This window comes from Zootermopsis nevadensis, unplaced genomic scaffold (assembly GCF_977971745.1).
Source record: "Zootermopsis nevadensis isolate Lab colony 2312 unplaced genomic scaffold, Znev_1.0 Znev_ptg000017l, whole genome shotgun sequence".
NCBI classification, from domain to species: Eukaryota; Metazoa; Arthropoda; class Insecta; order Blattodea; family Termopsidae; genus Zootermopsis; species Zootermopsis nevadensis.
In genome coordinates this window covers 10795648-10817145 of record NW_028259149.1, presented here as the reverse complement: position 1 = coordinate 10817145, position 21498 = coordinate 10795648, and the positions used below count along the sequence as shown (strand labels likewise).

Genomic DNA, 21498 nt, shown 5'->3' with positions numbered 1-21498 from the left:
AGACATTGTTGTACTCATCGCCATGACAAACCCAAATCCCATCAAGCGACAAATTTATATGCATAAACAATGTTGCTTAATGTATTTTCTTTCAGTTTAATGTTTGCTCTGCTAGAAAATTCCAAGCATAAGAATTCAGTTAACTTAAAAAATGTATTGTACACAAATGTCAGTTCTAACATCACTAAATGCCATTAGGCATTTCAATCCACAAACTCTGAGGTTAGTTTAATATGAATGACTAGAACTACACAGCATATCAAACCAATGACCACTTACACATATGGCATCCAAACGGAACTCCTTCAAACAAAGTCATACCAACACACAGCGAAACCTCCACACAGAAAAATTCAGGGGACCAAATTTTCTGTCTTCATTACATAAGTGTTCTTCATATAGAATGACCACAAAGCAGCTTTACAATTTGTAAAACAAAGGGAAAATTTGCAAAGTGATGACTATTTAAAATATTATTAATGACATATACTAGTAAGTCGTTAGAAACTGCCAATTTATGCAAAGGCCACACGTTTATCACAACCTCATTTGTGTAGTCAAGGTGTGAAGTGGAAAAGTAAAACAAACCAGATCATACAAAAAGATTAGTAATTTAACATTAGGACTAAATCAATTTCTATGCATCTGCATCTTTTCAAGCACTGCTAATATACTGATACAAAAACCCAGTACTGCATTATATTATTATAATTATATCTTAAATTTAAATTAAAATAGAATAATCATGCTGTTTAAAGGTAAGATGTATAAGGTTTGAAATTTTTTAAACTACCATCAAACTGAAGGTATCACAAGGACAGTCTGTACCCCGGCAACCTGTTTCTACTTAATATTTCTAATTGATGTCAACAAATAGGTGAAAAATAACAAAATTGTGTTAAGTGTGATATAACACAAATTAGAATAATGTAATTAAATACAAGATCCCTTTAGTGTGAATTCTTACAATCCTTGTCTTCTTATAATTTATATTATAAGTATCACAAAGAATATAAAAAAGTTGTTCTCTTGTATAGGAAATGAGAACACACATTTGATATGATGCATTTGATATTTTCTACTATTGTAAAATGTGAAAGACAGCATTTTCTTATAATTTCTGTCCTTTCCCTTTATTAAAAATTTAACTCACACCAACTCTTCATAAGGTTGTGATACACTCTGTGATAAATAGATTTAGCATTTATAAGAAGTGTTGTCCACATGAAAGAAATCTTACAGATACCAAGTATCTCAGTGACAGTAACAAAGTATACAAATGTATACATAAGATTCACAGTCAGTTTGTAATGACAAAATCAGCATGTGGAGATTCCTATTCTTTGTCAAATTAACAGCATTACTGGAACGAGAAAGTCAATTCATAAACAAGTGTTACTGTGGCCATAAAGAGTGGCATAAATTGTCTGAAGGCTTACAAATCAAACAAGTTGTAATATTAATAGAAAAATTTCCACCATGTATGTGTACAAAGTTTGGAATTACCACATTTCCTGGCATAAGGTTGGTAAGACAATCCTGTTACTGCACTGCTCTTAAATATGTACCTCCCTCAACTGTTAGGGGTGTGACAACATCAATAAGTTGAAAAGTTTCTTCCTTTCTACAAATCAGTAAGAAACTAGTCACTTTAGAGACTTAGAAATCCTGGCTAATAACTTCCATAGTTCCTAAATGGTAGTAATGTAAAAGTCTTTTAAGTTACATGCAAGGCACCAGTATATCATAATTCTGAAAGGATTTTTTAAATTAATTTCACACCGAAAATTAAAAGAAAAAAATTATTTCCCATAACACACTGCTGTTAGAACCAGCATGTACATTCAGGCTAGGAAGCACTAACCCAAAATATATTTCTATTCTGTTTTACACAACTTAACAACATTATTATACAATATACTTCAAGAACATCTGAGTTATAGCACCAACATGAAGCAGTATTAGTTTAAAAGACCTTCATCTACTAAAATCAAGAGAATTCCATTTAGGAACTTGACTGTACTTAAGAAAAAATATAACAGTAAAGCAGTACAGACTATTTCACAGGAACTATATTTTAACACCATAGCCAACACCCAACAAAAAGGCTTTTTATAAATTTAATATTTAGATTATCTACTCTTTATGGGGAATCAAGTCTTTGCTTCTACCAGAGTAAAACAAACAGAGAATGCCCAACAACATGCTGCCAAGGACAATATGTGAACCCAAAACAATGACAGTGGGCTGGAAAAAGTTGTTTAATGAGAACTTCGTCATATGTACTCTTCACAAAATATTTTAGGCTGAAAAAAAGGCAGTAGAGATGAGCAGGGCATATAGCATGTACGAGACAGATAAGAAACTCATACAAAATTGCAATATGAATACCTGAAAGAATGAGATGACTTGGATGAACTGGGCGTTGTTGGGAGGACATTAAAAAAGTATTCTAATGAAGAAGGGTTTCTGAATGTGACCCGGATTCACCTGGCTCAGAGTAGGGTACTATGGCTGGCTCTTGTGGGTGCAGTAATACAATTCTGACTTCTATAACAGATAAGGACATTCCTCCAAACGTCATGTTCTAAGATTCACCTCCAGTCCTTTCTACATAATCACTGGAAATCAGTTCCCACCTAACACAGTCACAGAACCTCTTCCATCACCTCCTTTTCTCACCATGTATCCATAAAACATTTTCCCATATGCTACTCTCCCATTAGGCAATAGGCAATGGCCCACTCCTCCACTCCACCAATCATCACCATAAAATCTCACTTGCTACTTATGGCCTACCCTACATCAAGGCTTTCAAAACTCATCCCAACATATATTCATCATGAAGACGGAAAATGTAATGTTTTCCAAAATTTTGGTTAATACTCAACATCAGATATGGCTCACATGCAAAAGCCAAAGTTACACATTACAAAGTTCGTTAGTTAGTTAAAGATCTCTGAGAAGTATGCAACATTTGTTCCAAAACCTGGCAACCATGCAAAACCTATATCTAGCTTTTGATGTGATGGTTATAATGAATGAACCACTGGAGCCAATTATATAAAATTTTGAATGAAGACAAATAATAAACACACATAAAATTTCATTAAAATTTTTATATATTAACAATTGCAAATAGTATGATGATTTGCATTTCTTATATTATATGGGACAAATGTAAAATAGTTTCAAACTGTGCTACTTAAAATTATGGTATGGTGCTTAACAAAACACAGGGACTTTCTCTAACTTTTTGATAGTAAAATAAATATTGAAAATATAAAAATTTTGCATGAAAATATGGTAATTCCTATAAAGACATCTTTCTTAATTGGCAATCTCGTTGTTGCAGCTTTGAATCTTCAAGTGTGCTGACATGGGATCCCCTTGAAGCAATGCTGATCATTATGTCCCATTATCACCAAGTGCTTCATTGGGATTCTACCTGACTTCACATAATATCTTGTTCTTTATGATTAACTGTCTGGCACTTTCCTTTGTCATGTTTAAAACACTGTCATTAAACTAACATTTTGATTTGAAACTATCTCACAACCTGCTATGAAGTCCTTGCAGATTTAGTGGCTGCATCTAATAAAGGAGTTCTCTCTGCATGTCGAGTCATATCCCCTGATTCATCACCAAGTTCCCTGATACCAGGCATATCTTGGTGAGGCCTCTGCCACACAGACCGGCTCAAACCAGGGTCCTGGTAGCCTCTGCGGTGTACCTGACAAATAATATAGACAATCTGAGGCTCTGTTTGTAACCAACAGTGAACACATAAATTTGTATCAATAAAAAAAAGCTTAAAATTACTTCTCTTGTAATCATACAGGCCAGGATGATCTAACTTCTTTCTTCCCTTGTGCCCAATGGCCAAAAACCCCTCCTGGCACTATTTCTGAAGACCAATACCCAATTTTCATTACCTTTAATATTAATTAATGATAAATAACAAATTAACATAAAAGCCTAGATTCTCAAATATAAATATAATTGAAATGAGAACAAATTACTACAGAATTACATATTTCAAATTTCTCCTGCTGACACAATTTTTGCCTATAAAACTTACACTTCAGAGTATGGTTTTAAAGTCAACTAGCAAATGTGGCATGTGTATGTTAAGCAGCAGATGAGATAAGAGTCACATTTTTTCTTAAATCCTTTGGAGTAGAGAAAAGCCTTCTAGTAACTAGTAGCAAGCTAACAAATAATTCACAGGTCTGGTTTGAAGTTGTCTTGGGCCAGATGTGGACCATGGACTGCCAGCTGGACCATGCTGATATAGGCTAAGGCACTGGACCCCACAGACAAAGATTTCAAGTCTGATACCAGGAAGATCGAGCGTGCTTTTCTACATAACATATCCATCTCTTACATCAGATAAAATCAAAATTTTGTAAAGTGGAAAACAGCAGGCCTCACAGTGGATGAGTGCATGAATTAAGCTGTAGGTTCCATAGGCACACTCTGCTCAGGTGGGTAGAAGCCAGTGAGAACAGGAGGCATTTGTATCTCCAGTACCTGACGGTGGTGCAGTTCATGCAGATATAAAGTGCTGAGGCTCATATCTGCAGCAGTGAACTCCAGAGGATCTGTCTCTGGAACCATGTCTGGCCCCGTCCCAAACATAGAATTTCCTACAGAGTTTGTGGGCAATCCTTGCTGCAAACTGAAAAGAATATCCAGATTTAAAAATGGTTCCAAGTAACTACAGCATTCTATTAATTCCATAATTTTCAATTATCTCCTTTAGATATAACTTTATGCTATAAATATTTTATATCTGGAAAAAACAAATTATTCTAAAAAAAGTCTTTCTTCCACTAGCATCACTTACATCTTGTATGCACAGACAGTTAAATACATTACACACTATACACACGTACACACACATGTGCACGTGTTTACCTCAGTTAAGGATTAATTCAGTGCTGGCACATGCAATGGCAAGAGATATTCAAGACAGCTAACCAGAATGGAATCTGAATCACATGTTTTTAAGCTGAACTTCAAATCAATTAGTAGGTATTCACTTTATAATGTTCCTAAGAGACAAAGAACTGATTAACTGGAAACAAACTGTTACTTACAACAGTATTTTCAAACTTTAAATATATTTAAATTCTCATTCATCACAGTACATTGCTTGTTTTTAAAAGTAAGCTTTCAATAAAAGTGTTTTTTTTAAATAAATCTTTTATCCCTTGAAAATATTTGACATAACTTAGCATAAACAAAAAGTTTAGTCATCATAACAATTCTGAAGTCTTGAATAAATCTGCCAGACAAAATTTCAAACAGTGTGCATATGCACATACAATATTTAATAAAAATATTTTGCCATATTTAATACATTATGCCCAAATCTCAGAATGAACTACCACAGTGGCAGTAAAACTCCAATGATCATTGATGCTAATAAGAAAGTCTACATTTAAATATGCTTTCTTCCAGTTTTATAATTAATGCCTTTATATGATGGTCAAGCCATACTGATCATAACAATTTAAAATTATGGATGGCAGTTTATACTGATGAAAGAATTAAAGTTCTTGAAAATTTTCTGACAATATGTACCAAAAAGAAAATTAGTCATAATTAGCTCACCCAGTGTGAATTTGCACAAAAATGCAGTTTCAATACAAACTACTTAGTGAGTAAAAAGAATCAAAAGATAATAAAACTACTCACTTGCCAAATTATAATTTTTTCAGCTGTGGAAAAATGTACAGTTTAACACTATCTGCAATTTACAGACTGATATAAATTACATCACGAAACAGCAGTAGTTCATGAATCACTAGTTGTACTGTTTCAAGAGACCACTTCCAAGGTTTCATCACCAAAATTATACATAATTCATTGTTTTACAATAGCTTTGTTGGGTTGAAATGTTTATGCTCGGTGTTGAACAAAGTCACAAGAAAGATTATGTACCTGTACAACAATCCCCGGTCTGAAGAGTGAATTGGTCCTTCAGCACGACTCAATCCACCACGTACAGTAGGGGAAAATACCATGGGTTCAGCAAGACCATGAAGTCTATCTCCTGCTGCCCCAGAACCCATGTTGCTCAGTACAGTACCAGTAGAAAACAGAGGCATCATTCCCACGGATGAATCCATCAGTCCTCCAGCTGCCAAAGCAGCTGTGTTACCTCGGAATACACTTGCCACAAGACTGCTGAACTGTAATCAATAACAGAAGTAACACATTAATGAAGTCTGAAGGTTTCCGATGATGGTGCATTATATGCAAAATTGTTCTTTTGGATTTCATTCACTATACAAATTATAAAATTATAAAACTGTAACATTTCAGAAACTGGATTTTGCCTCTTCTCCAGGAACAAGAGAGGGAAGAGGACAGAAAGCCTACATGTTAGGCTCCATGGTTCAGCTAACCTGTCTTCAGAAGCAGAATCCAACTTCTGAAATGTTGTAGTTTTAACATTTTTATAATTTTATGATAGTCCGCAGTGGCCGTGCGGTCTGAGGCGTGGGTCTTGTGCCGCTTGGTCGCGGGGACCGTAGGTTCAAATCCCACTCAAGACATGGATGTTTTTCTGTGTTGTGCTGTCCTGTAAATAGGTAGAGGCCTTGCGACGGGCTGATCCCTCGTCCAAGGAGTCCTACCGAATGTCCATAGATCAAGCCAACTAAAAAGTTGGGGACCCATAAACGGTACCAGAAAATGTACAAACATTGTTAAACCAGAAAAAGAAGAAGATAATTTTATGATATAATTTAGATGACAGACGAAGTCCAAAAGAATTATTTTACATATTAGCAGTAACACATGCTTGCAAACCTGCACGAAATAACTCATTACTTCTACTTCAGGCATTCACACAACAGACAAATTCATACAACAATTACAGAGTAAGAGAAGTATGCATGTGAAATATCCATCAATGATATGACATTCATACCCATTTCATGAAAGTAAGGAAAAAAGAGGAATGGATGGACACATACAAAATACCAAAAGCCCATTGTTTCTTCTAAAATAATAAAAGCTGGCTCCAAATACATACCCCTGCCCCAAGGGATGACACTGAATGCAGTGATGAGTAAAGTGGATTAACAGCACCAACACCTGTAGTGCCTAACAGCTGATTTGCATCTCTTCTTGCTTGTGATCGAAGGGCTGCAACAAAATTTTCTGCATCTGCAGGTGGCTGCCACTCAGGATTGGTCAATGTAAAATGGACCAATGAGAGTTCTGTTTTTCCATCCTCTGCCTGAAAACATACATTTTATACAGTGCATTGGTTTCAACTGCAATCCATTTCTGATGTATATCCATACAATAAATGTTGCAGAGAAAACTGACCATAAAAGTAAACTATAATTTTCTGTATGAAATTTAGATTCTAGAAGTTTATGACAATTCTGATACAGTGAAATCGATTGCCTGTTATAGTAAATCCATACAGCTGTATTCCAAGGAGTGCAACTTGTCTATATCTCTGGCACAAGGTCTATCTTTGTGCACTTGTTTATAAATAGATGTCCAATTAGTTCAAATGATAAATTCTACAACTTAAGCAAAGTTGGGGGCATTAGGAACTCCATAAATTAGATTTAAAAAATATGTAAATATTAAAGAACATGAATTTTACATTTCTGCACATATTTTACAACTTCCATCACGTAGTTATTTGAGTTATCTGTCCACATCAAAAACTCTAAAAGTCACAAAGCTCATCAATCTGTGATAGACTTTATGGAATACCATAAACATCAAATTTCCTACAACAAGATTTGGGTTCATACTATATGTACATCTTGAAGCCTTGCATACGATGCAGTGTATTGATGTACAAAAATCATGCAGTCAAATAAAACTGTTTACACTTGAAAAGACACTTAGTGACAAATGCGTTTCGACCTCAAGAGGTGATCATCAATGGCAAACAAATTAATTCATATTAAATCATACAATTCATAAGACAATGGTTTGTTATAAAACATAAAAGGTTGCACTTTACAAAACCATACTTTATGTAATACCACAATTGCACAAGAGTTGGTGTATTATCTAAATTAAGTACTTAGCTTTATGTCCACTGGCCTGATTTCTGTTGTTAGTCTACAGTGAGCCATGGTTGTAATACCCACACAACGTTGAAGTTCACAGGCACAGACAATGCAACCACAACTTCATACAGATCATTAGTGTTAACAGCAATAATGCAAAGGTTGGAAGATTATAAGTCAAATGCTGATCTGAAATTAAAGTCTTCCATACATTCCTTTCTGCAGACTGGGGAAATATATTTTTACCTGCGCATCTTGGTCAACAACTGTGTGCATCCCATGTTGCATCAGTTCAGCTGGACCAGGAGGAGACGCTAAATTAGTCTGCCATGCCGGGTTGCCATGGCGGCGGACATCCATCTGCGCAAATGAGCAGACATCCCCCACTCCCACCACTTCTACTGTGAAGTTGCGGTAGAAATCAACGATGTCCAGAGATTTTGAGCGTAAGTGGAAACAGAGGATGAATGGAGTAATAACTGGGGACAACAGTTCTTCCAGCAGATAAACCTACACATATACAGGAAATTGCTCTCAGTATATGAAAATGCAACACAGGAATGATAAAGCTGCCCTTGAAGGTGAATAGGAGGCATGGAGGTAGGCCCCATGCATTCTAAAACCTGGCACAAGATGAGGGAGAGTGCTCAACTTGGTACTCCAGCCATGGAACAAAAACATCAGTAACCCCTTGCACAGCTGGCAGTGGCAGTTGCAAATCAAACTCTACTGTGGAACTTGTACTGAAATCCATTAAATCAAGGGTTTACTGTAATAAGATTCTTCTGCATTGTTTAGTACTACTGAGAGGACTTACTGCTTTGTAGTGGAACAGCTGAGAGAACTCTTCACGCACTCTGTTTGTATGGGCCTGTCCTCTCCAGCTGTCAGGCAGATAGTGGACATGTGCCAACACAGCAGTCAGAAGCTTCTCTGGACACCACACCAAATTCTCGTCTGGTATAAACACCCTATTTCAAAGCACAAACATGAAAAAAATACATTCTTATCCCATTCACATAGTTATAGTCTTTACATTTCTCCAGGAATATTACAAAATGCCTACGAATAGTTGCTCTTTAATTGAACTTGGCATATGCCACAAAAAATAATGTAACTTGTTTTCTAAAGTGAGCTGGGTGGGGTAGCTCAGTTTGTATAGTGTCCAACTATGGATCGGACAAACAGAGTTTGATCCCTGGCAGGAGGATTTTTTTCCTGGCCTCTGCATACAGACAAGCCCTGAGGATAGCCCAGTCTCCTATCCAATGGGTATCCGGAGTTCTTTCCCTGGGAGTAAAGCACAACCAAAGTGTGACACTGATCACTCACCCCTACTTAGTGCTGAGTTCAAAAACAAGTACGATCTACAGCTCCACTTTCCCAAGCACCTCCACAGCAAATACAATGATAGGTTTACATTTTCTTAAGTACCATCTCCATATCATGTCTTTTTTTTATTTTGTTCTCAGAGACACACTATACATAGTTTTTTGCTATGTAACCTACTGCCAGATATGACAGCAAGGATAAAATTCTCTGCCTTGTCAATATCAAACCTCAGCCATACAACCTGTAGACCAGTGGTCCCCAACCTTTTTGTGCCTACGGGCACATTTGAGAGTTTATGAGATCATGGCGGGCACCAACCAATTAACAAAGCCAAATTTTCTTTTCTCTGGACAAATAAGATATGGACACCAAATAATACACAAAACAACATGATGTTTAATGATACAAGAAACCATTCAATCAAAAATACATAGTTTTATAAGTACAATTATTATTACTCAAGTGGGAAGTTAGTATGATGTTTGGCGCTGCATTTCATCGGCCAGTTTTTCAAATTTGGGAGTGTAGGATGATGTTGCTGCTCGCAAACAATCGTCAAGATGGGCATCAGTAAGTCGAGATCTGTGCTTTGATTTTATAATGTTCACGGCCTTCATTATTCAGTATAACCTCTTTCTGTAGCAATGTGGGCACCCAAAGAAAGCCTTGGCAGGCGCCATGGTGCCCACGGGCACCGCGTTGGGGACCACTGCTGTAGACAGTTACAAAAGTGACTGAGCTATTCCAAACCATTTCACTTGTGTGGAAAAACACTCCTGTAAGAACTGAGTCTGCATTGCTAAAGTTACACAGTCCCAATCATCCAACCTTAGGTTATCTGACATTCTGGTTTATCAGATGTGCCATATTGTAAAGCTCCATTTTATCAACAGTCAATTCACCATGTAGCAGAATCAATTACACTCCCCCGCCATGTACCTGCTACGTTTTATGTACTCGGTAGCTACAGACATACCACTCTTCAGGTGCTGGTGTGACCTTACCACAAAGAAAAGGAAGGAGGCTCAAAAGCAAATACCTATTACTAATTTCTTAAAAAAATAAACTCTTTCATTTACAATTTACATTATGTTATATACAATTTCTGTCTGTCAGATTTTTTAATCTGATGCTACACTGTATTTTCTTCATAATTTAGTAATGTCATAAATAAAGTTATAAAATAAATTGTCTTTCTCATTAATCTTCAATATTATCCAACACTTTTCATTATCTGACCATCCTTCGATCCTATTTAGGTTGGATAATTGGGACTCAGTTGTACTTAAGAAATATCATCCACTTTCTTCTGTTGAGTCACATCACCTGCTTCCAGCCACAATTGCTCCCAGTACTGTAATGGCTGTCAATACATGTTCAACTGTTATAACATCTTCATCATATACAGACAGGATCAGTAATACAGCAAGACATGCACCAGCCACAAATGCCACATTTCTGTAACATAAGGAACACACTCTCAGTCTCAGCTCAACTTTTTGATCCAAGTACATATCACAACAACAAACTGAACTTCACAGAATGCTTGCTATCATACAATACAGATTTCCTAATCTTCCCCTCACCTCTCCAAAAACTGTCCTATATATAAAAGCACAATTGCTTCCATTGCTTTACAGGTAGGAAACATGATCTGTCACCCAAAGGGAAAAAAACAGATTGGAAGCAGTGCTGAAGAGGGTATACGAACCTCAGGGAATAAAGTAATGAAGGAATGGAGAAGGGTACACAATGAGGATCTTCATAATTTGCAATCCTCATATTAAATCAAGAAGGATCAGCAGGATATGTAGCATGCATGGGGAATTGTGACAGGTAAATCTCAAGAGAACACACAACTTGGAAGACACAGAAACAAACGAAAAGATAATATTAAAATTTATCTTGAGGAAACAGTTTCAGGTGTAATCTGACTAAACTAGGTAGGATATGGCCCTAAGGTGGGCTTCTGTAATCCCACTGGCATACCTCTTATGGCAGTTTAACAAGAGAGAATTTCTTGATCAGTTGAAGAAAGACCACTGTACTACAGTGAAACCTCTATCCATCGTTCCCCGAACTATCGTTTTCCTGGATGCATCGTCCATTTTGTTCGGTCCCGGATACATCCCATATAAAATAATGTTACATTTTCCCGCTTCTATCGTTCCTCAAACTATCGTTTTATCGCATCAATCGTTCAAAAATCTTAGTCCTGGCCCACAATTGATCGTTTCTAAGAAATTATAACAAAATTTACGCGATGTTTTTAGAATTTAAAATGCTGGGTTTTGAGATAAACTAATACCGAAAGACGCACAATGTTTTTGGAATACGCAGTAGCGGTAACTTGTTATGTCGCCCAACCAGCACAGATTCTTTTGGAATGAGGGGTCAGTGGTGCAGGGGTGATAGTTGGAGTGAATGGCGGTGCTCATTGTCAGAAATTTTATGAGTTTAATTAGGGTGCACTCATATTTCGTTCCAGCGATGCCAGATGGCATGTGCAATGTGAATTTCTTCACAAATGCTTTTATTATAAGTACAAAGGAAAGGCGGGCGACACTTTTCATTCTTCTGGTTCATCTCGTTTCCAGTGGTTCAGTGTCTTCTACAGCTATGTTACGTTGAGTTCGGCAGTAATAGTATTTCCATTCTTCCTGTTATTGTTCGCGAAGGGGGTGGGAGTGGTGACGAAGAGGAAGACGAAGAATGCGAGCCTGACGCTATGCCGAGTTTTGCCGAAGCACATGCTGCATTGGCAAAAGTGAAGTCATTCTTTTATGCGCATAATATTAGTAAACGTGACGAGGAAAACATTTTGAATGTGGAAAAGGCTCTGTTTGGCCTAAAACGTAAAGTTTCGACAAACCAGTTGTCTATTAAAGACTTTTTTGGTAAAAAGAAGTAACTTTGAAAGAGAGACATTCAGTTTTTTTAAAAATTTTAATGCTTTCCCGCAACTATCGTTTTTATTTCCCACCCTCGCCAAAAACGATGCATCGAGGTTTCACTGTATAAAGTTCTAGCATTTAGCATCTGTGTCCCAACAAACAGCATAAGTGATAGAATTCAAATTTCACAGAAGTGAAATGGTACACTACAGCATATGTATGGTTAGATGCTGGGAAATTATAAGTGTTTATGTTACAATATTTACTCGCATTTTTAACTGGACTAATTATTTGATGTCAGTAGCTCCAAACCTTTCTATTCTGCAATCCAAACCTGGTACTAAACCACTGATATACCAATATCTTCTCTGTATCCATTAGTTTGTCTGTTTGTCCATACAAAAGTACTGAGCACAGGTGTTAAAAGGCAAATAACTCTAGTATAAAAACTTCCTCAAAACTTAAACTGTCATTAATAATTCACGATGCAAGCTACTAACGTAGAAAAAATAATAATTCAGATATCAAAGTAGCTTGCTTGTTCAGTGCAAGTAATACTGCATAAATGGTTCAGTACGTTTGACCACGACAAAACTATGCAGGTAATTTAAGCACTCTTGTGCAAAATTTCAGTTCTATATGGGTACTTCAGTCTACTTACTGTGCTATAATGGTCATAAGAGGAGATGTGAAAATATTCATATACTTGGATGCTGGCCTATACGCACGATTCAGACGTGCATTCAGTTCATGATCCAATTCGTTGAAATGACGAAGATACAGTCTGCCATAAAGGGACCAGCAGCGTGAACCCAAGCTACCTGGTTCCCTTTTTATAACCTGCAAATATTTATATGCAAGTTTTAAAACCTGATATTTATACCTAAAATAGTATAATGAAAAATATCAATGGCTACATCATTCCTATATTTCATTTCTACAGCCAAATGACAATGGAACAAATTATAACTCCACTTTTCCTGATGCAGCAAAAAATGTGTGCTAAAAACAAATGCCTTCTATGAACTTGATCTCAATTTCACTTTCAGCATAGTACCAAAATCAGTGTACCAACCTCTGCATAACTGAAGAAAGAATACAGGATTTGCCACAGCAAAATGAGTGGACACAATAAAAAATTTGCAATTCCAACCCACAATATATGCTTTGATAAATGTTGGGCTAAATCTTTTCGTCTGCCGCCTTTTTTATAGTCTTCTTTCAGATGCCAGTTATTTTCAAATGGCGCCCATGGTCCCCCTGCAGGAAACAAGTGACATTACATTGCAATACACCACATACTGAAAGATAATGTTTTCACTACTCATAATAAAAAAAATCTATGACCCAAAATGTCTCAGAATAAGCAGACACCAGCACCCTGTGAGATGCTGCATATTTTTTCATTCAGACACAAAATCTGTATGGAAAACACTATCACAGTAAGACTAAATCACTGTAAGTAATCTTAACACGCCATATATAGAAATTAGTTTAAACACACTTGAATCATGATAGTGATTTACTGCATCTGTCCAACTGCAAGTTTATTTTTACTTAGCATTCATATACAAACAGGAGATCATGAATCAAGAAAAATTAACAATTTAACAACTTCTGGAAAAATGTGTATCTGGCAACCACGGTGTATATGAGAACTTGAATGTACAGAGAGTATGGATTCAACATTAAAATATTTCAAAAGCAGAAATCATTTAGTTTTATTCACCTTTACTATCATAATCTCACCCTATTACACAGTTCTACATTATTAAAGCAACATGCTCTCCATCCGAGATGCATTTATTTTGTGGAGATGCACCATCCACCACACAGAATCCTGAAGTCCAAAGTTGTCCTTATAACTTATCAACAGAAAATATGAGTTTCAAGATAAGTTACAGAATTCATGTAAGATGTACGTGGTATACGTGCAATTACTAAACATTTGTATATGTTTCTGACAGTAATCACTTGTAAAAATTCTGTTCTTTTGAACATGTATAATAGTTCTCACAAACTGCATGTAAAGTAAGTTTTAAATTATTAGTTATTTAGTGTATTAAGAGACTAATAATTGTGTGGCATCCACAAAATAGAACATTTCTTGGCCAATGTTTTGTGACAGAGGAAACACACCAATTACTATACCACTTTTACCAGAGAAGCATTCTGTGAACCTGACCCTTTAAAGTCCAATGGTAAAATATGTATCACATGGTTTAACAACAAATAACTCTGTATTTTGTCCACAGAGGGTATTTATAGATTCTGTATTATTATCAGAGTAAACAGCAAATATTTCATAATGTTCAGTGATTAAATATGCAATTTTACACATGTAATTAAACAGTAAAAATACAAAGACTTCAACATGCAATAACTAATTTTTGTAAGTGTAGTAGTTTCTTACAGAAAAGCAGCAACTCGATGTTGTATTTCAGGCCTCTAGTGAGGAATACAACTTCTCCAAGAAAAGGTAGATGCAGTCTAACAGGAAGCAAGGACTTGTTAACCATGGCTACCATGTAGTTCTTAAACCTGGCAACCAAATAATGGCAAAGTAGTGAACTGATATGTTTAAAATACTTTTCTTCACTAATTTAACATTTCTATCTGCATTAAGTTTCTTGAGCACTAGCTTCATTTTTAACATATGATATAAACCAGTGGTATTCAATATTTTTTGTTCACGTACCCCCAGATATAATTTCTCTTCAACTTTGTACCCCCAAAGTTGTTGGTGTATAATTCAAGTTATACATAGTATATAATCTACATCAAACATAAATTAAATAAATTACATTACTGATTATTCAGTGTTTATCATAATTTTTTTTTAAATTTCGCGTACCCCAGAACAACCTATGGTTCTAAACCATTCCTTGTGACAATAACAAACACATGGACTTTATTTACACATTTATTTGAGAGAAAAACCAAAATAAACTGTACCTTAATGTAACTGACACTGGCACAATCAAATGGCTGATTATAGACTTAAAGAACACAACAGCAGTGGCCATTCCCAAATGTCAACACTTTACATAAAATAAAACAAATTGGTGACACAGGAAAATGGCAGAAGCCAAGATGAAAGAAATGAAAGTTCAAAGGACTCTTTGGAATCCCTCCATCAGGGCAAGGACTGACCAACCTGAATTGAGGAAAAAGTGGTACCCATGAAGTTACATAAATATGGTACCTGAGAATCCTATGATAGATGTCCAGCTCGGTGAGATCACGTTTATGAATACACATCTGCTGTTCTAGCTGCACTTCTCGCACTTTGCGCTGGATTTCATGCCACGTCAAATTATCTAAATCACTCTGAAAAGAAGAGCATATATACAAGGTATCTAAAAGCAAAATATTTCTGAATATAGTACATTACTTTAATAGCATTATTTAGTATTTCATTGTGGAAGATATCAGGGTGGAGGAGTGTTTTCAAAATCAATTAAAAATCATTTCATACACATACTGTACAGGATGTACACATGATATGCATATCATTTTACTGTAACATTGCTCTTGAACCAAGAGACAGGGTTGCAAATGTCTGTGACGATTTTTTGGACTATCAATTAGAACCTGAAATAAACCGTATTAATTGCCAGAACAGTTTAACTCAAAATACAGTAAGATGGGACGACACCTGCCACACAAGATACTACTGTACACTAAAACTGTGAAATTCCATAGCATGATGACAGCACACACCTAATTTGCAAATATAAGCAAAATACAATCCTATCAAAGTGCAAAGTAATAATGTGAGTTCAGTCTGGTAACCGTGTAATCTGCTTTCTGTTCCTTATTGGTGAGGGCTGGCAGATATCTACAAAAAGCTAAGTACCAAATATACACAGTGCAGTTCAAAAGTTCCCGGACTGAATTTTTTACTGCTTTTCTACCAAAGATTTCGTGGAAGAAGGTTGCACTGTGAATGCAGAGTATTATAAAGGTGTGTTAAACCGCCTAATTTTGCGCATTCGACGAATTCGCCGCGCCCTTTACCGCACTCGTGATTTTTTTCTCCTGCACGACAACGCCCTGGCTCATTCGGCAGCAATGATTCAACAGTTTCTAGCGCAAAAACAAGTCGTGACGTTACAACAAACCCCCCCCCCCCACTCACCAGATTTGGCTCCAGCGGACTATTTCCTGTTCCCGAAGGTGAAGTTTCAGCTAAAGGGTGCAAGATTTGACACAATTAAGGTGATTCAGAAAGCAGTGACCGACAAGCTACAAGTGATTCCCGCAGAAGACTTCTCCAATGCCATGAAGAAGTTGAAAACACGTGCTAACCAGTGCATTGCATCAAATGGATCCTATTTTGAGTAAATAAACTGAAAAAAAATATCCGCCTTCTTTTTTTAGTTCTTATTGCCTTAGCCCGGAAACTTTTGGACCGTACTGTGTACAGCTCTGACTTCTGAAACAGTTTCAATTCCATTTGACATGCGACATGTATTAAATCACATTATGCAGTTTAAATAAATAAAATTTCTGTACTTACATCATTTACCTTAAGCGCTGTGTTAAAAAACTGCTTAATATCCCAAAAATGGAACAGATGGTACATAACCTTGATTGCACGAAGGATCCAAAATATCACAGCTACCAAAATGCAGACCCATGTTAATGCACCTAAATTTGCTATACATTCATTCATTGGTAACACAGCATCACTTAGAGAGATCTTTTGGTGAGTAGTTGAATTATTAAAATTATCCCTAGAAAGAAAGATGTAAAATATAAAAATGTATTTATACTAAGATAGTAATCCTGGAAATGTTGCCTACACATGCAACACACACACACATACACATATTTAACTCTAAAAAAGTATCTCTCTTCAAACACCTGAACATGGTAATTTTTTATCTTTGAAACTTACATAATATACTAAGATGATGAGTATGCTGATTAACAAATTACATGTTTTAGAGACCTACCAACATTAAATTTGGTACTTATTGGTTATTGGGACACAAAACGGGAGAGTCGAATATATGGACTTGGACTGGACGGAAAACTGCGCATGCGTATCAGTATACTGTAATGGAACAAATTGTGGCGGTGTACAAATGATAACGGAGATATTTTTAAAATGATTCTAAAATCTATAAGCGAATTTTGGCCTCCGGAGACAGGTTGTAACAACAATTAACATCTCATGCATATCCAAATAAAATATAATAATTTGTTATTTATTGAAATAAAATATAATAACTTTCAAGTATATGTCATAGGAGGCTCACATTTGACGAAGAATTTTGAAAGTAGCATATCAATAAATTACCATACCTGTTTCATATCAGGCAGTCTTCTTAAATTACTCTCTCCCTATATGAACACACCTGCTCCATCCCTTGAAATGACTGTGCAAAAATGGCATGCATCCACACTGATGTTTACAAGAAACAAAAACTGCAGTGAAATATGAACCACCCATAAGTTAAAGTATCAGCCCATCTGGATGCTTCAAAATTATTATAACAATATTTTACTGTACCTAAAAAGTATAGAATAGTCCACACAGTTGAACAGAAATGTGGAGAACACAACTACAAAGATGAACTGCAGTAACTCCAATATCTCTTGCAGCATCATGCAGGTAAACCCGTGTTTCTGATGATAATGGTACATTCTGGCAAAGAATGAGTCCAAGTCTTCTATGTGGTTCCAACGAGCTGCAAGATACAGTTTACTTTAAGGCTAATCGATGTAATTTCATGCTTGTTCCCTTATATACACTTTTTTTTCAACTGCACAGCTTACAAAGCATAATTGGTCTTAGGGCCGAAATTTTAACCCTAGACTTGAAGTGCTAACCATTACATCATGTTAATGTAATGGTGATAGCACACACAAAACATTCAGTCATTGACAAAGTAATTAATTGTCCACTTCAGCTCTCAGGAATTAGAACCTGAAAGTTAAATATACCCACCTTTGGACATAATCATATGTCCCACGACAGAACAGGTTGGTCTTATGATAATGTGGAATGGTATATGACAGACTGGCTATGTGACATCCTGATATATCTGTATGTTCCTATTTCTTCAGGTAAATGTCATGATACTACTTCCAAACAGTTAATGATTACCTCTTTAAAAATCAGTATCTACCTACCTCAGTCAGTAGTACATAACATATGTAGTTTAAGCAATGTCATTACACAACCTAGTAAGTGACTAATAAGTTCCTCATACTCATTCACATTCCTTAAAAGCTGTTCCTCCAATATATCTAATGTTATACAACATATCTGTGTTTGCTTGGGATACATTTCCAAGATGACTGTAAACATGCATGCACCCTTTTAATAAAGCATGGATATTACCAGTATTATCTCTCTTCACAACTTTTACACCTACAAATTGGTAATATCACTTATTTTTCTTATGGGAGATACAGGTGCATGACAACAGAAAGATAAAAGATGCTAATTTTATAAGATGTTACCAGAACAACAGCAAGGCATGGACTGAGGCTTGCCATGACATAAGGCATTTGGGTTAAATATAGAGAAACAGTACAAAGCTTGGAAAGATACACTAAAGAAAACTTCTCAAAGAAAAATCTTAATTTATTCTTGGAAACTTGACCATGAATACAGACTTTGTACATATGGGAATAACTGTGCTCCCACTCCTTCACCAGCTTTCCCACCAAATCTCCACAAGCACTTCTTCTTTTCCCATTTCAACTCCATATGCAGACCATTATAATCTACTTAATTTTACTATGCCAACAATACAAAGCAACATGCATAAATGGATGGCATGTAATTTCATAAATCATCTCATTCCTCTTTTAACTCCTCATTCCAGAACACTCTGTGAATTCGAGTTTCTCCACCACAGTAAGAGGCAAATTTTCCAAACATACAAAACAATAGTAATATGTACAGTTTTCAACTTCTCAGTTTAGGAAATTTGTAATGAAGGTGTCCTGTTTTATTTTACTGTAATAGGGGATTTAGATACCCATACAAATGATGCTGCTGACTGGACTTTAACTCTGGGTTTGACAGTTTACTGGTATGCTAATGCAACACAATCATCTGAATCAAATGTAAGCAGTGATACACAAACAATAAAAGTTAATGATCTTCATTAATTTCAGTTATCTCCTATATCCACCTTCCAAATCCCCTGTTAAAGCTGGGCTGTGTTTTACAAATTATTTTCCTTTACAAAGAATAGAAAGCTAGTGAAACTATATAAACAGAAGAATGAACAAGAGGAACGACAATTAACACACAACTCTTATTTAGAAACATCTCTTATAAAGAACTTGTCATTTAGTGTGTTTCCAGTGAACCCCCTAAAATATTTGTATAAAATGCAAGAGAATTCTTACCTCTACTATTCTCAGGAACAACATGGATCATCACACCACTGTCCTGTGGTGTTTCTTCTGGTTCTCCTAACTCTGGCCCATATGGCTGGAGTGGCTGATAACTTGCTTCCAGAGTGGCAGCCATCTTGCTACTTAAGGTAGATATATATTACTCTTCAAATCTGTGCTGTATACGCACATTTCTCTCTGAGAACACAACAGTTTGAAAACAACATAAACATTACATGTGACACAACCTAGAGGTTTTTTTATATATGTCAACAATTGAAAGAATTAGAGGTTAGATGTTCAGTTGGTTTAGTTCATGGGCTTCATTTAATCAACAAATGATATTTACAGATATATGTAGTGGGATATGGTGAAGCAGTAAAATCAAATTCTATCCTTTCATCAGAAATTTAAATCTTTATGACATAAAGGTACACATAACACTTATTTTCCGCAATTCTTCAGAAGTCATGGGTTGTTACCCTGAATACAAAAGTATGTTGTTTAATAGACGACTTTACAAAAATCTCCTAAAAATCTATCCTGCCATGTGCCATGCAGACACTCATGGGAAGAGAAAGGCGGTATAGCTCCTACTCATTCTCAACATCAGCACTAGACATAGGTGAGTGGTCAGCATCACACCCTAGCTGATCTGTATCTGAGGAAAGGACCCTTTGTACCCATTGGACAAGAAGCTGGGTGGGCCCCAGAGCCAAACAGTGGAGTAAGAGCTAAATGAACATTACAAGTTCATGTAATATAAAAACCGATGTAAACATCAAATAATAAATGTGACTAATAGTGACAATAAAACTGAATGCTGACGTACTGGTGTTTTCTTTTTGATACCAAGTACATGCATCTGAATTAAGGAGTAATTTTAAAGTCAGTATATAGGAGATATCACTTCTAAAGCTCCAACCACTAATTTCGGAGGACTGGTTAAAATCTCCAGTAGTATAATAGAACTTATTTACATTCCATACATCATTCATAGGCCCAAGTTAAAGACGTAGAAGATGCCACAGACCTTTCAACAACAACTTAAAAAAAATGATCAAAATCATACCAAATTAAATACGTTAAAAAATAATGACACAGAATAGTACATGCCATAGGATTTTACAATAATGGAAATTCATTTATATTCCATTATATGTTGTCCCTAATTAGCCTTTATACGACTACAAACTGAATAAAATTTACAGCAGATTATAGTAAACAAAGAAAAGGTTATGCTTAAATTTTAGGCTAAATTCCAATACATACAACAAGGACCACAATAACAACATACCTAATTAAGTGTTTCTACGTCATTATTTCACGTAATGCTTTAATAAGTCACTATGAAATTTCTTAAAACAAATTGCAGTTCTACAACAGATTACTTTTCAATTCGTTCCTTCGCCAATGACTGATATTTCTCGTTGTTTATGCGATTTTAGAGCCATCTGAACATTGATCACCTTACTAAACCTATCACTGCGCCATTAGATTCCATAGAGCTTCTTTGTACATACAGGTAAAAGGTTTAGAGTATTTTTTACATGCACATGACGACGTGCTTACCATGTTTTATTGTAATAAACCTAAAACTTCCCAGTTATATTTAATAACCAACCCCATGGATAATGCTTCCTATGTTAATACGGAATTTGACCTGGAATCAGTCTCACTTCATGCATGGACACTTGCTCAGTTAGGCCTATGGAGCATCTATGGGATGTAAATAAGTTCTATTTTCCCACGAGTCTGACATACAGAACTTAATTTACAAGAGATTATATAAAACTTATGTAAAATATCTGTATAGGGAAATTTCTGTTCATGCTTAAACAGCTGCTCAATTT

The 21498-nt window shown here is 35.8% G+C and overlaps 1 protein-coding gene across 2 annotated transcripts; it reads right to left on the bottom strand.

The window, feature by feature from the left end:
* Positions 1 to 76: 76 nt before the first annotated feature.
* Atg9 (autophagy-related protein 9) lies at positions 77 to 21086 on the bottom strand. Of its 2 annotated transcripts, XM_022072774.2 has the most exons (15): positions 20943 to 21086; positions 19658 to 19843; positions 17802 to 17979; positions 16803 to 17019; positions 15486 to 15610; positions 14694 to 14821; positions 13356 to 13540; positions 12942 to 13120; positions 10713 to 10844; positions 8872 to 9025; positions 8301 to 8564; positions 7049 to 7255; positions 5950 to 6200; positions 4534 to 4681; positions 77 to 3733 (listed from the first exon to the last, which is right to left on the bottom strand). In XM_022072774.2, the coding sequence occupies exons 2-15, from the start codon at positions 19779 to 19781 to the stop codon at positions 3563 to 3565; spliced, it is 2463 nt and encodes an 820-aa protein (XP_021928466.1). In that variant the 5' UTR covers positions 19782 to 19843; positions 20943 to 21086; the 3' UTR covers positions 77 to 3562. The 2 variants fall into 2 exon arrangements, with proteins under 2 accessions (XP_021928466.1, XP_021928467.1); XM_022072775.2 differs by lacking the exon at positions 20943 to 21086 and having other exon boundaries at positions 16812 to 17019.
* Positions 21087 to 21498: the final 412 nt, after the last annotated feature.

What these genes read in the sequence shown, in the direction of transcription:
- Atg9 (XM_022072774.2), bottom strand. Translation starts at nt 19,781, where the DNA reads ATGGCTGCCACTCTGGAAGCAAGTTATCAGCCACTCCAGCCATATGGG. An exon ending in TGTTCCTGAGAATAGTAGAG is followed by an intron (nt 17,980 to 19,657) that starts GTAAGAATTCTC and finishes TGTATCTTGCAG; the next exon opens with CTCGTTGGAACCACATAGAA. An exon ending in TTGTTGACCAAGATGCGCAG is followed by an intron (nt 7,256 to 8,300) that starts GTAAAAATATAT and finishes GTATGTTTTCAG; the next exon opens with GCAGAGGATGGAAAAACAGA.